This window comes from Aegilops tauschii, chromosome 1 (assembly GCF_002575655.3).
Source record: "Aegilops tauschii subsp. strangulata cultivar AL8/78 chromosome 1, Aet v6.0, whole genome shotgun sequence".
Lineage (NCBI taxonomy): Eukaryota > Viridiplantae > Streptophyta > Magnoliopsida > Poales > Poaceae > Aegilops > Aegilops tauschii.
The window spans coordinates 505,504,996-505,517,871 of NC_053035.3; the positions used below are offsets into that span (position 1 = coordinate 505,504,996).

A 12,876-nucleotide genomic window follows, 5' to 3' on the forward strand; every position below is an offset into this window, starting at 1 on the left:
TGGTCCAAGCGCGGGAACACCGATACGTCTCCAACATATCTATAATTTTTTATTATTCCATGTTGTTATATTATCATTCTTTGATGTCTTATAATCATTTTATAGCAACTTTATATCATTTTTTGGGACTAACCTATTGACACGGTGCCCAGTGCCAGTTGCTGTTTTTTGCTTCGCAGAAAATCAATACCAAACGGAGTCCAAACACAGCGAAACTTTTTAGTGTTTTTTCTGGACTAGAAGACACCTGTTGGGTCAAAGAAGTACCAGAGGAGGGCTCCTAGGGGAACACAACCCACCTGGCGCGCCTGGGGGCCAGGCGCGCCCAGGTGGGTTGTGCTCACCTCGGCCGCCTCCCGCACCGCCTCTTTGCTCTATAAATACCCCAATATTCCAGAAACCCTAGGGGAGTCGACGAAAAACAATTCCAGCCGCCGCAAGTTCGAGAAACCACATATCCAATCTAAACACCATCATGGAGAGGTTCATCATCCTCATTGGTGCCTCTCCGATGATGCGTGATTGTAGACCTACGGGTCCGTAGTTAGTAGCTAGATGGCTTTCTGTCTCTCTTTTGATTTTCAATACAATGGTCTCTTGGAGATCTATTTGATATAACTCCTTTTTATGGTGTGTTTATTGGGATCCGATGAACTTTGAGTTTATGATTAGATCTATGTTTTTATCCATGAAAGTTATTTGAGTCTTTTGATCTCTTATATGCATGATTACTTATAGTCTCATATTTCTTCTTGGAATCTTTGGTTTAGTTAGGCTGACTAGATCGATTTTTCTTGCCATGGGAAGAGGTGCTTTGTGATGGGTTCGATCTTGCGGTGCTCAATCCCAGTGACAGAAGGGGAAATGGCACGTATGTATCGTTGCTATTAAGGATAACAAGATGCGGTCTATTCCTACATGAATAGATCTTGTCTACATCATGTCATCATTCTTATTGCATTACTCCATTTTTCCATGAACTTAATACACTAGATGCATGCTGGATAGCAGTCGATTTGTGGAGTAATAGTAGTAGATGCAGGCAGGAGTCGGTCTACTAATCTTGGTCGTGATGCCTATATAATGATCATTGCCTGGATATCGTCATGATTATTTGAAGTTTTATCAATTGCCCAACAGTAATTTGTTTACCCACCTATGCTATTTTTCTCGAGAGAATCCACTAGTGAAATCTACGGCCCCCCGGTCTATTTTCTCATCATATATTTCAGATCTATTTTGCTATTTGCCTTTGTGTTTATTTGCCACTTTTATTTTTAGATCTATATTATCAAAAACCCAAAAATACATCACTGAATTTTATTTGCTTTTATTTGCATCTATCAATCTATTACAACTTTCTCCCGTCCACGTGCCCATTTCTGGCGCCGCTACCCGAAAGGGACTGACAACCCCTTTTACACGTCGGGTTGGAAGTATTTGTTCTTTGTGTGCAGGTACCATTTACGTAGTGTTGCGTGGTTCTCCTACTGGTTCGATAACCTTGGTCTCATCATTGAGGGAAATACCTACCGTTGTTGTTTTGCATCATCCATTCCTCTTTGGGGAAATACCGACGTAGTTCAAGCCGCATCAAACACTTCGAGGCTAACGCATCACCGTGCGGGAAAATACCCAACCCAAGGTGTAGCACGAAAAGCAACGAAGTGTCCGATGACAAGCCAAAGGAAAACGAGAGGGGCTCTTCGAATGCCTGACATGGGAAAACTCTTCGGATGCATTTGGTGATCTACAAGGTCGAAGATGTGAAGATTTGTTGAACCGGCTTTCAAGACCGATAACTGAAGACGAATAGTAGTCTAGAAGAATCGAGGAGCATCCCCGGCTTGAAGACCGGTTCAGGGGCTACTGATGGTGTCCCGGATTAGGGGTCACTCACCACGTCATCTCTTGGCCAGGTGGGCTGGGCCGAGGATCCATTGGCAGTTCACTAACCGGCCTACTCCAGGAGGCCCATGGCGCGTAGAAGGCATATTCCCAAAGTCTTGGTTCATACTCCAACACTCAGAAGTCGTCTACAACACGTTTTTTTACCTTCTACGTAACCAACTTATCTGTAATCTTAGACCCATGGTATCTATATAATCCAAGCGATAGGGCTTGTAGACTACACACAACGATCTCATGGTAGACCAACATGTACTTTGTACTCCATCCACACAAGAAGGACGTAGGGTTTTATCTCTTCGGATAGCCCAAATTTGGGTAAACCTCATGTCGTTGATACCATCGCATTTAGGCTACTAGCTCGAGACCCACTACTCGAGATGTGTCGGAATCAACTCCATTCTCCATCAAGAAGAAGTTGTTGGCTTCTTCTTCTTTATACAATAATAATAAGATATATGATGCTTTTTTCGAAAAAGGAAATAAAATATATGATCCTTTTTTGGAAGAAGGAAAAAAAAAGAGAGAGTCCCCAAGACAAGACAGAGCAAAACAAAAGAGAGCCCATTTTAGTAGCAAGTAGCACAAGAGCACGGCCCGGCCTGGGCCTGTTTATCCTCCCTCCATACCATCCATACCATATATATCTTTCCAATCCAATCCCAACCCTAGCGGAGCCCCCAAACCAAACCAAACCAAACCAAAGGAGAAATCGAACCCTATCCTCTCCTCCCCGCAGCCGCCCAAAACCCTAGCGCCGGATCTTTCTCTGCAGCTCCTCTCCCCCTACCAACCGGATTCATCCGTCAATCCATCCATCCATGTGAGTCTCTCTCTCTCTCTCTCTCTCTCGGGCGAGATCTAGCTAGGCTAATCTAGGGTTTGTTTGAATCCAATCCAATCCAATCCAATCCAATCGAATTGACACGAGTGGTTTTCATTCAGGATGGGGGAGGCCAAGGAGAACGACGTGTACGAGGAGGAGCTGCTCGACTACGAGGAGGACGACGACAAGGCCCTCGACGCCTCCTCCACCGCCAACGCCAAGCCCGCCGCCGACGCCGCCCAGGCCAAGAAGGGCTACGTCGGCATCCACAGCTCCGGATTCCGCGACTTCCTCCTCAAGCCCGAGCTGCTCCGGGCCATCCAGGACTGCGGATTCGAGCACCCCTCCGAAGGCAAGCCCCCCCCCCCCCCCCCCCCCCCCCCCCCCCCCCCTTTTTTTTTTTCTTTCTCGATTCGCCTCTTTCAGGTTTCACCAAGTTATAATTCCTTCCACCGTCTAGGCATAATTAATTACTACTCGTAGCATAAATAAATAAATAAATAAATCCGCAAGCCTGCTGCCAGAAAATTGATGAATTAACAAACAACATACCGACCAAATTAATTATGAGATGCTAACATAACATCAACACACTTGTGTAAGCTTAAGCCAAAGAAATCTAAGTGCATATATTCAATAGTGTAGAAAAGTTTCGACCCTAATTCATTTCGCTGTCTAGGAATAATTAATTACTTGTCTCTGTTTTACTAGTACCAGCATAAGTAAATAAATCCACAAGCCTGTTGCGAAAATATGCCAACCAAATTAACAAGAGATGCGTAAACTGCAACATACCGACCTAGTTAATTAATTAATACTTAGATGCTAAACATAACATGTTTACAATAACATACTTGTAACCTGTCAATTTAAGCTTTAAGCCAAGCCAACAGAAATCTATCTATATATATATATTCAATAATGTAGCAAAGTTTGCTGTATTTTGCACAGTGTGCAAGAAAGCGTTTTTAAGCCATGCATAAGCGCTGAGCCATGGCTAAACGCTTTGATTTTGCCCCTAAGCGACTGAGTAATCGTTTCTTTAAAAAAATTGGCTGGAATTGGGCTTTTTCAGAACTACACTTCTGATTTTGTGAAATTGCAATATCCTTATCTTATTACTAGTGTGTTCGGGAGCTATTTCCTTCAGATCCTGGCCACATGATCTCTATTAGGCTACATGTCTAATTGAACTGAACTGCATTTTTGTTGTTGTTATTGTTTTGCTTGCTGTGTGAACCTCATGTGTAGTATTTGCTATGGTGCGGACTGCACTTTGGGTGCTATGTTTCCTATTTTCCTGTGCATTTTATCCAGTCAAATTCTGGCCAAGTTTAAACACTTAAGCTTACGCTTTCCGCTTTTTCAAACATTGGTTTTGGAAATGGATGCATGGAGTATGAAAAAGTCAACTGAACCAACTTTGCTATTCTCAGCTTTACTTAGTCAGCTTAGTCAACTTTGCTATATTACCTGGTCCATCGTTTTTGAACTTTGTTGTTCTCAGCTTTATTTAGTCAGCTTGTTGATGATATTCTTTCGTTGCTGGTATGTATGCAGGTATACTTTCTCCTGACATTTCCCGTTGGAGGGAAATATGGTAAAACTTTCCATTAACCCGGGACCCAGAAGCTTCACTTTTTACTCACTGGGGTGCTGCTCCGATTTTATTTGGTTCCTTCCTCCACATCAGTGCAACATGAGTGCATCCCTCAAGCAATCCTCGGAATGGATGTCATCTGCCAAGCAAAATCTGGGATGGGGAAGACTGCTGTCTTTGTCCTGTCGTCTCTCCAGCAGATCGATCCTACTGCTGGTCAGGTGGCAGCGCTCGTATTGTGCCACACCAGAGAGCTGGCTTACCAGGTGGGTTTATGAATATATGCTTTGTTCTATTCCCACACATTTTCTCCCTTGTTTGCTCATTTGCCGCCCTTGTCTTGTGCAGATTTGCAACGAGTTCGAGAGGTTCAGCAAATTTCTGCCCGAATTAAAGGTTGCTGTATTCTATGGAGGTGTTCACATCAAGAAACACCAGGATTTGCTCAAGAACGACTGCCCCCACATTGTTGTGGGCACACCTGGGAGGATTCTAGCTCTAGCTAGAGACAAGGACCTTTCTTTGAAGAATGTGAGGCATTTCATTCTTGACGAGTGTGACAAGATGCTTGAGTCACTGGGTAATTTGTCATCCTTCACTTGCTATCATATCATTATGCCCTCGACTGGATGACAAATATGTATGCATTCTGCAGACATGCGGAGGGATGTCCAGGAGATTTTCAAGATGACACCTCATGATAAGCAGGTCATGATGTTTTCGGCAACTCTCAGCAAGGAGATCCGTCCCATTTGCAAGAAATTTATGCAAGATGTAATCCCCCTGCCTAATGTCTATCTCAATTGCACAGTGCATCATATTTAAGTCGTGTACTGCACTGGTTATCATATGGTTTGTACATGTGTCTAGGGCTTCTCTCCTGTTATCAGTTATCACTAGGTTTGTTCTTGGTTTTTGTAATCTTACATGTATAGAGTTCTCTCGTCATGTTGTTTTTTTCTTCTTCTGTTTTCCATTACTACCTTGCATAGGGCAATACTGTGGAAGCCATTTATTAGTCTTTCGAGTGGTTTGGGTATCTGTCAGTAGCTGTGGTCAGTTTCAGTTGGGAACCAATCTGGAGGTTAACTATCTGGATTCACTTGTTCAGTTTGCTGCACTTAGTCACACACATATGGAGTTAGCTGGTGGATGTGGAGTTTCAGCGGAGTTTAGCTGGTGGCGGTTCTGATTCTCGTTTTCAATGTTGCCATACGTCAGCCTGGAATTGTCTGTGATGCACTGTTGCAATGACCGATGAACTTGATTGGAACAAATATGGTGTGCAACAGTGCAGAACTTGAGTTCCACGCGGGGGCAGCATATTCTGAAGATGAAGGAATTCAGATACTTGGAATGTACCTGTAGATTGATGCTGGAATGCTAATTTCTTTCATCTACCATTTGTTCCCTTACAGCCTATGGAAATTTATGTTGATGATGAGGCAAAGTTGACCCTTCATGGTCTTGTTCAGGTAGCTTTTGTTGTTTTACACTGTTTTGCACATTCATTTCACTAGTTTTTGTTCCACTGTGTGAGATTGTACTGTCTTGTTTTTGCAGCACTATATAAAATTGACAGAGTCAGAGAAGAATCGAAAATTGAACGATCTCTTGGATGCTCTTGATTTCAACCAAGTTGTGATATTTGTGAAGAGCGTTAGCAGGGCTGCAGAGCTGAACAAGTTGCTGTGTGAATGCAACTTCCCTTCAATCTGCATCCATTCTGGCATGACCCAGGAAGAGAGGTATATATATGTGCTCTCTGCTTCATGTTGTTGAATTGCCAGTTGTAGTATGGTGGTCTTGTTGTTCTCTTGCTCAAATTGTGTGTAAATTTGTTGTAGTTGTGTGCGTGCGAGTCCCTCTGTAAACTTTACATTATACCATGTTTCTCCTGGTTGTTGTGCCTGTGTGGGAAGAAGCATTTGGTTGCATATACATACAACCATCTTTTCTAACCTATGAAGAAGTACTTGTGAATTACTCCCTCCGTCCCATAATATAAGAGCGTTTTTTGACATTAGTGAAGTGTAAAAAACGCTCTTATATTATGCGCAGAGGGAGTATTTATTAACTGGTGCTGCAGATGAGATGCTATTTTGTGCTATATACTAATAGTGATAATGATTACGGCACTTGGTTGTTAATTTTGCAGGCTGACCCGATACAAGAACTTCAAGGAAGGGCACAAGAGGATTCTTGTGGCGACGGATTTGGTTGGCAGAGGAATCGACATTGAGCGTGTCAACATTGTGATAAACTATGACATGCCTGATTCAGCTGATACCTACTTGCACAGGGTAAGCCTCGATGCATGCATGTTCCTTGCTTTGGATACTGCTGCTGCTGCTCTAGGTAACCTAGAAACTAACTTGGTGGTGATGCATGCATGCAGGTTGGAAGGGCTGGGCGTTTTGGCACCAAGGGGCTCGCCATAACTTTTGTTTCGTCGGCCTCGGACTCGGACGTCCTTAACCAGGTTGGTCTATCTCTGTTTTTGGATTGCATGATTTTGATCAAGTGGAGTGACAAGAAGATTGTTTTATGAATGAATGAAGGTGCAAGAACGGTTTGAGGTGGACATCAAGGAGCTGCCTGAGCAGATTGACACTTCAACATACAGTAAGTGGCGCATAGATAGCTGGTGGGTTGTTTGGAATGTATAATCTGTCTGATTTGTTTGTTGCTCCATGACATGATATTGCAGTGCCTTCGTAGACGGCAACCACCCGCCCTGACATTGCAAGGAGGGAGGATGGAAGGAGAAGATGGAATCCTTGAACGTTTGCTTGAAGTGATGTTGTTTTTTGCCTGCCCTGCCCTGCGCTACTGCTGTGGAGGCAGCAGCAGCAGCTGTACCCTATTTAGTCTGTTATTTAGTCTGAGAGATGTTGGTTTGTTACTTAGGCCAAATGATGAAATGATTTTACTTGTGCTAGAATTGGATGGATGGATGAATGTATGATGCATGGTTTGCTTTGAAATTTTAAAAAATCATGATTATTACCCAAGTTTTCAAACCATCATTATATTTTTGTTTCTTGTTTTCCATCCTCGCAGAAAATTTGTTACATCTTCAGCATTCAGCAATGCAGTGTGTTGGTTCTCTTTTTCTGCTGCTGCATGTGAGTCTATTTTCTCATGCATTTTTAACTTGTCAGTGCACCGAAATGAAAATCAGGTGACTCATGAGGTTGAAGAAGACAAACAATTAAGATAATCTACTCCTTCTGTTCATAAATATAAGTCCTTTTAGAGATTTCAATAAGGTCCATAAATATAAGTCCTTTTAGAGATTTAAGATTCTATATAATACGGAGTAAAATGAGGGAATCTATATTTGTATATAGTTTATAATAGAATCTCTAAAAAGACCTATATTTAGAACCTTTTTCTATCGGCCAAGCGCAAGATCATTGCGACCGTGGCTGTATGGACCTTTTTGACAAAGCCGTAGCTCTTATCTGGCGTGCAGGACAAATCTTAACATAGCCTTTGTACGTTAATAAGCTATAGAATTAGAACCCTTGTGTATCCTTAAACGTCCGACCATCCGTTCTTGTGCCAAAAGGTAAGAGTTGATAAACCATATAGTCAGGTGTACAAATAGTGATAGAATACTTATTGAAAAGAGAGGCCGAGGATACGGCGTAAAACCTTACTTCCTGTTCTTATTGATGTGAAATGAAGGAATACAAATCCTCAAGTGTTACAAATATGGTGGTTGGGATGTGATCAGTGATGGTCGGGGTCTTAGCTAGAGTGCCCGAGCACTTCTAACTCTAGCCTTCTTGCCTTCTCTTGGATGAAACTACTATTGGGTGCTTTCATTGTGATTACTCGGTGCATGTTAGTGAGCTCTGTGTTGGTTGTGTTCTTCCCCTTCTCTAAGTGACCTCTGTCAGGTGTTCGAGTGCTTCTGCTTGATGTGACGCGACCTCCTTTGGTTCAATGAACAAGTCAGGGTTGGGTCACATCATTTGGACCGATAAGACCCAACCCTGACCGTCTCGAGTTATGCCATGTATACATAATCTCTTCAACGGGTTGTCACACAGATAGTTCTCTTCTGGAAGCAAAGGGTGAAAGTCATAACCGTTGTCCGCAGTGCGGGGCACATCGGGAGATCCAAGGCTCCTACCAAGGACAAGATCTTCGGCTGGCTTCTTTGTCGTGATAGGTTTAGCAAGATGGCGAACTTACATCGCAAGACCATCTCTCCTCTGACTCGGACTGTCCGCAGTGCGACATCACTCATGAGGATGCGATGCACCTCGCCATCCTTCGCCGACGCGCGACACAGGTCTGGTCCCTCTTGGGGCTGCAACCACCTCACTCCATCAACCTCGTTGGGAATACCACAACGCCGGTTGGCCTCGACATCAACATTTGGCCCACTGTCGCCCTCGCCATCCTCTGAAAGCTCCGGGCCTTCAGGAGCGCTCGTGTCTTTTGCAACGAGCTACACTCTCCCATAGATACTCTTCGCAACATTATTGCAGACTTTACGTTTGGATCCTTCAGATTTAAGGACCCCATGAGTAAGGAGGCTGCAGTGTCTTGGCACCTATACCTCTCCTCTCGTTGTATTCCGTGATGTAACTTGCCATTTGAGCCTTTGAGTGATATATACAGCGCCCCCGTGATTGTTGGGAAATACTCCCTCCATCCCAAAATAATTGTGTCAAACTTGGTACAACATTACACTAAAGTTAATACAAAGTTGAGACACTTATATTGGGATAGAGGGAGTAATAATTTCCAAGCATTTAAAACAGCTAAGCATGCAAGATTGGTCCCACTAATTACAAAACAGTAAAACTGAGCTAGCTAGGAGCCTCCACAACGCTTCGATGTTGCTGGCCGTCCGATGCATCCATAGTACGTTCTATGGGCGTCTTCATTTGCCTTTTGGTCCGCTGCTCCGCAGAACTAGCTAGGCCGGCCGTGGTTTATCTGTCCGGGATCTCGCATACGACTAGTGCACTGGTTTGAGTAGCCCGTTTAAACGTCTATTCTCATCCCCCCCACCAGCACCCACGAAGCCATGTCCTTTCCTCTCCTCTATGCTCATCCACCATCGCCGTCGCCGTTCGCCTCACGTCTGCCATCCCCATGACCGGCGAGCACCGAAGATGAAGTAAGGCAGCGAGCGACAAATGTGACTGGGCGAGGAGGTGTGGTTGTCTGCAAGGGCATGTCACAGAGCTCGCCATGACCAGTGGGGTGGAGGACGCGACGCGACGCTGTTCTGGTGGGTACTCCGTGGACCTATTCTGTCGCAAATTTCGCAGCCAGTGCGGGAGGGCAGTGACACTAAGCATTGGTGTGACGGAGTGGTTTCTCATCGAGTATGACTAGAGCTTACGTAGATTGACTCGTGCTGAGTCCATGTGGATCTGCCCCATCATTTTCATATCAGGAGGACGCCGAGCTCGTCCGAGTGGTGGGGGCACCAGGACAGATCAAGTGGTTTGCAGATCGACACACCAGTACCCACGCAGCTTCCTGTGTCTGGTCGTACTTTCTGCAGAATGAATTTTTCTTAAGATTGGTACTTAGAACATGTACCAAATAAAAGGAACACTTAGAAAGTGGGTTACAAGAGCTGAAGCTCATTGCAAAGAATTTCTAGGTACTATTTTCTCTACTTCTCCATTAATCTACATGAAACAAGCCCACCCCTAATAAGTGTACACCTCAATCAGTGCTAGAAGTTATGGAGGAGGTTGGAAAATAGGATGTTGTTTTTGATGGCCATAGGAATGATAGAAATATCAGTAGAAAATGTATGTGTGAATAAACCAACCTTGGGGTCTTTGATCGAATAGGAAATGCGGGGCAAAGACCATTCGCCCCTTACCATGTTATCTTTTACTACTTTGATTAAATCATGTCACTGTTCAGGCAAATTAATCATAACACAATGATTCAACTTCGAGGTGGTGTTAGTTAATAATCAGGTGTGTTCGCTTAGGTAAGTAGGGTTAAATCTTGCCTTGTGCACTTTCTTCCAAAACTCTTGAATGGAAGTGAGGATTGGATTTTGCGCTTCATGCCAACCCAATGGACCATTTACTGTCAATATTGAGCAAGTAACCTGAAACGACGGCTGTAAAATTATCTGTTCTCATTCTATGCTATGTGATACTGGTTTTTATGTGAAAGCGCTAGAATCTCATTATTCTATAATTGTCATGGTATATAGACGTACATGGAGCATTGATATTTTGTCCAGAAACCCCATTGAACATTGATTTTGTGCAATCCGCCACCTAAACCTTTGAACGCACCCAGGAATTCGAACAAGTATTTAGTTTTAGACCATTTAAATTTCACTGTCACTTGTTCTTCCCTTAAGACGAACGGGCACAGCAACGTGCGCCTTTATGTTCTGGTTACTCTAGTAAAAAAAAAGAGACTCGGCTGGGTGGCTCTTGGGCCTTGAAACCCGGATGGAGGGAGCTGTATTCTGTCTGTATTCTAAACATAAACATAGAGCCGGAGTTTGTTTTGCAGACACATAGCAAGGGTTGAAGGAAAAAAACAATTAAGATAATCTAGCCAGCAAGCTTGTCGTCTATCTATAATTCTATATTAGGTAGGGAGAACAAGTCGATGGATCCATGGCCACAAATTTTATTTTGATTGTTATATGGCCACAACTAAATTAGGTAGCTCCTTCTCAACTGCCTGCGCTGAAATTGGCCGAGCTACTAAAAATAGGCGTCCAAAAGCAAGCAAGCATGCATGCGGTGCTATCTATCTATCTATCTATCTATCTGGTGTATGTGTATGCCTATATAAGAAGGGGAACACCAGCTAGCTAATTTGCTCTCTCGCTGCAAGTGCGCACACACCCACCCACCTGACCAAATATATCCATCATACAACAATAAGATCATCCATTCATCGACTACCATGGCCATTTCTCTGCTGCCTTACACCGCCTCGGCTCTGCTTGCCATCATCATCGCCGTCGCCATCGCTGTTGCCCCTGCAGTTGTCCGGTCGGAACCAGAGCCTGGGCCCAGCATTGAAGCCATCAACGCCACATGCGCGACTGCTTCGTACAAATTTGAGTGCACCCATCTGCTACTAAACAACCTGGATGTCAGGACGCCTCAAGTGAAGGATGTGATCGCAATGTCAGTCCAAGTCGTCGCCAAGAAGGCGGCGGAGGCGGCCGCATTCGCCAAGGCCATCAAGAAACCCTCCAAATGCGTCACCGACTGCCTCGACGACCTCGCCGTACTATCCAAGCACATCAAGACGCTCCTGGCGACGCTCGAAACCGCCAACGACGCGGGCTTCTTTGAGCAATTTGACAAAAAGAGCAAATGTCACGGAGATTGTTGCTCGGACAACTTCTCGGTCGAGGAATGCAACGCACATAGCCAAATCGGTGGGGTGTTTGGCGATTTTCGTGTCACTGATGACCTGTTGATGAGGAGGGCGTATTTTAGGAAGCAACAGCTTGACAACAAAACAACATCACCTAACTCTAACTGAAGAGGACAGCCGGTGTGATTTGCTCTTACATTGATATCGCATGCATATGAATAATGGTCCAATGGAATTGGGAGCGGAGTAGGAAGCTCATGTTGCCTTTATGCATGTATAATAATCATGCCTGCCTGCATGGCCTGCTAGCTGTTGGTCCAATGCCTGGCTGCCTGCCTGCCTGAACTGGCGTCAGTTTCCAGTTTGTTTTTGCAATATGTGATAACTCTTCTGTATTGTGCATTCCATTTCTTCGAGTGAAAGATAAATTTGTTGGCTATGATTTTTATTTACATCTAAAATCATGCACTCTAGCTAGAAATCTCTGTCACCTTTAGAGCTCCGTACGTGTTCTCCGTTTGTTGGCTGTTAACCGAGGCAGACGACGGCAGCGCCCTCGGGTGCCGCTTTCTCCTTGAACATGTCGTCTACGCATGGTGTTCGCCCTTCCAGCCACCTGGATAACTCTGAGGAAAACCTCATATCTCGGGATCAAACTAGGGTGGCGTTTCTGCCGCATGCCCCCCCTTGGGCTTGTTGGAGTTAATCACGACATACCCTCCAAAGCTGGTGGTGTCCACTTCGTGTACAAGCATGTATCCGATTAGTACTAGAGTATGAGTTAGTCTAGGAGTAGGATTGCACTAGATAGCTTATCCTGTAGTACTATTTATATGTACGTACCCTGGCTTGTAACACCACCGTGATTTGAGTTGATCAATAAAGCAATAAGGCTCGAGACGAGCCTTTGGCAATACATCAGTCTCGCGTGCGTTTGTGTTGTTCCGGCCGGCTGGCCGCTGTGTGCGTACGTGAGATACTAGTTGATCAAAGGAATCGATCAAGCTAGTATGTGGTGTTGCTAGCTTACAACGGTGCATCTCGGCGTAAAGCACCTCGCCGACTTCCTCAGCAAGCTTCGTTCGTCATCGTCGTTCCTCGTCGGTCGTATCATCATCGCTGGGAAGTACTCGACATCGGGACTGGGCCAACAATTGGTATCAGAGCAAGGTTGATCTTCTAGTAACGGAAGGCC

General features: G+C 44.5%; 1 protein-coding gene across 2 annotated transcripts; it reads left to right on the top strand.

Annotated features, from left to right (window-relative positions):
- Window positions 1-2,545: 2,545 nt before the first annotated feature.
- On the top strand, window positions 2,546-7,348 carry LOC109784058 (DEAD-box ATP-dependent RNA helicase 15). Of its 2 annotated transcripts, XM_045230125.1 has the most exons (11): window positions 2,546-2,731; window positions 2,854-3,086; window positions 4,428-4,600; window positions 4,683-4,914; window positions 4,990-5,108; window positions 5,753-5,809; window positions 5,898-6,082; window positions 6,493-6,637; window positions 6,733-6,816; window positions 6,896-6,959; window positions 7,045-7,348. In XM_045230125.1, coding segments are annotated over exons 1-11 (1,305 nt in total). In that variant the 5' UTR covers window positions 2,546-2,729; the 3' UTR covers window positions 7,056-7,348. The 2 variants fall into 2 exon arrangements, with proteins under 2 accessions (XP_045086060.1, XP_045086062.1); XM_045230127.1 differs by lacking the exon at window positions 2,546-2,731 and having other exon boundaries at window positions 4,295-4,600.
- The last annotated feature ends 5,528 nt before the right edge of the window (window positions 7,349-12,876 follow it).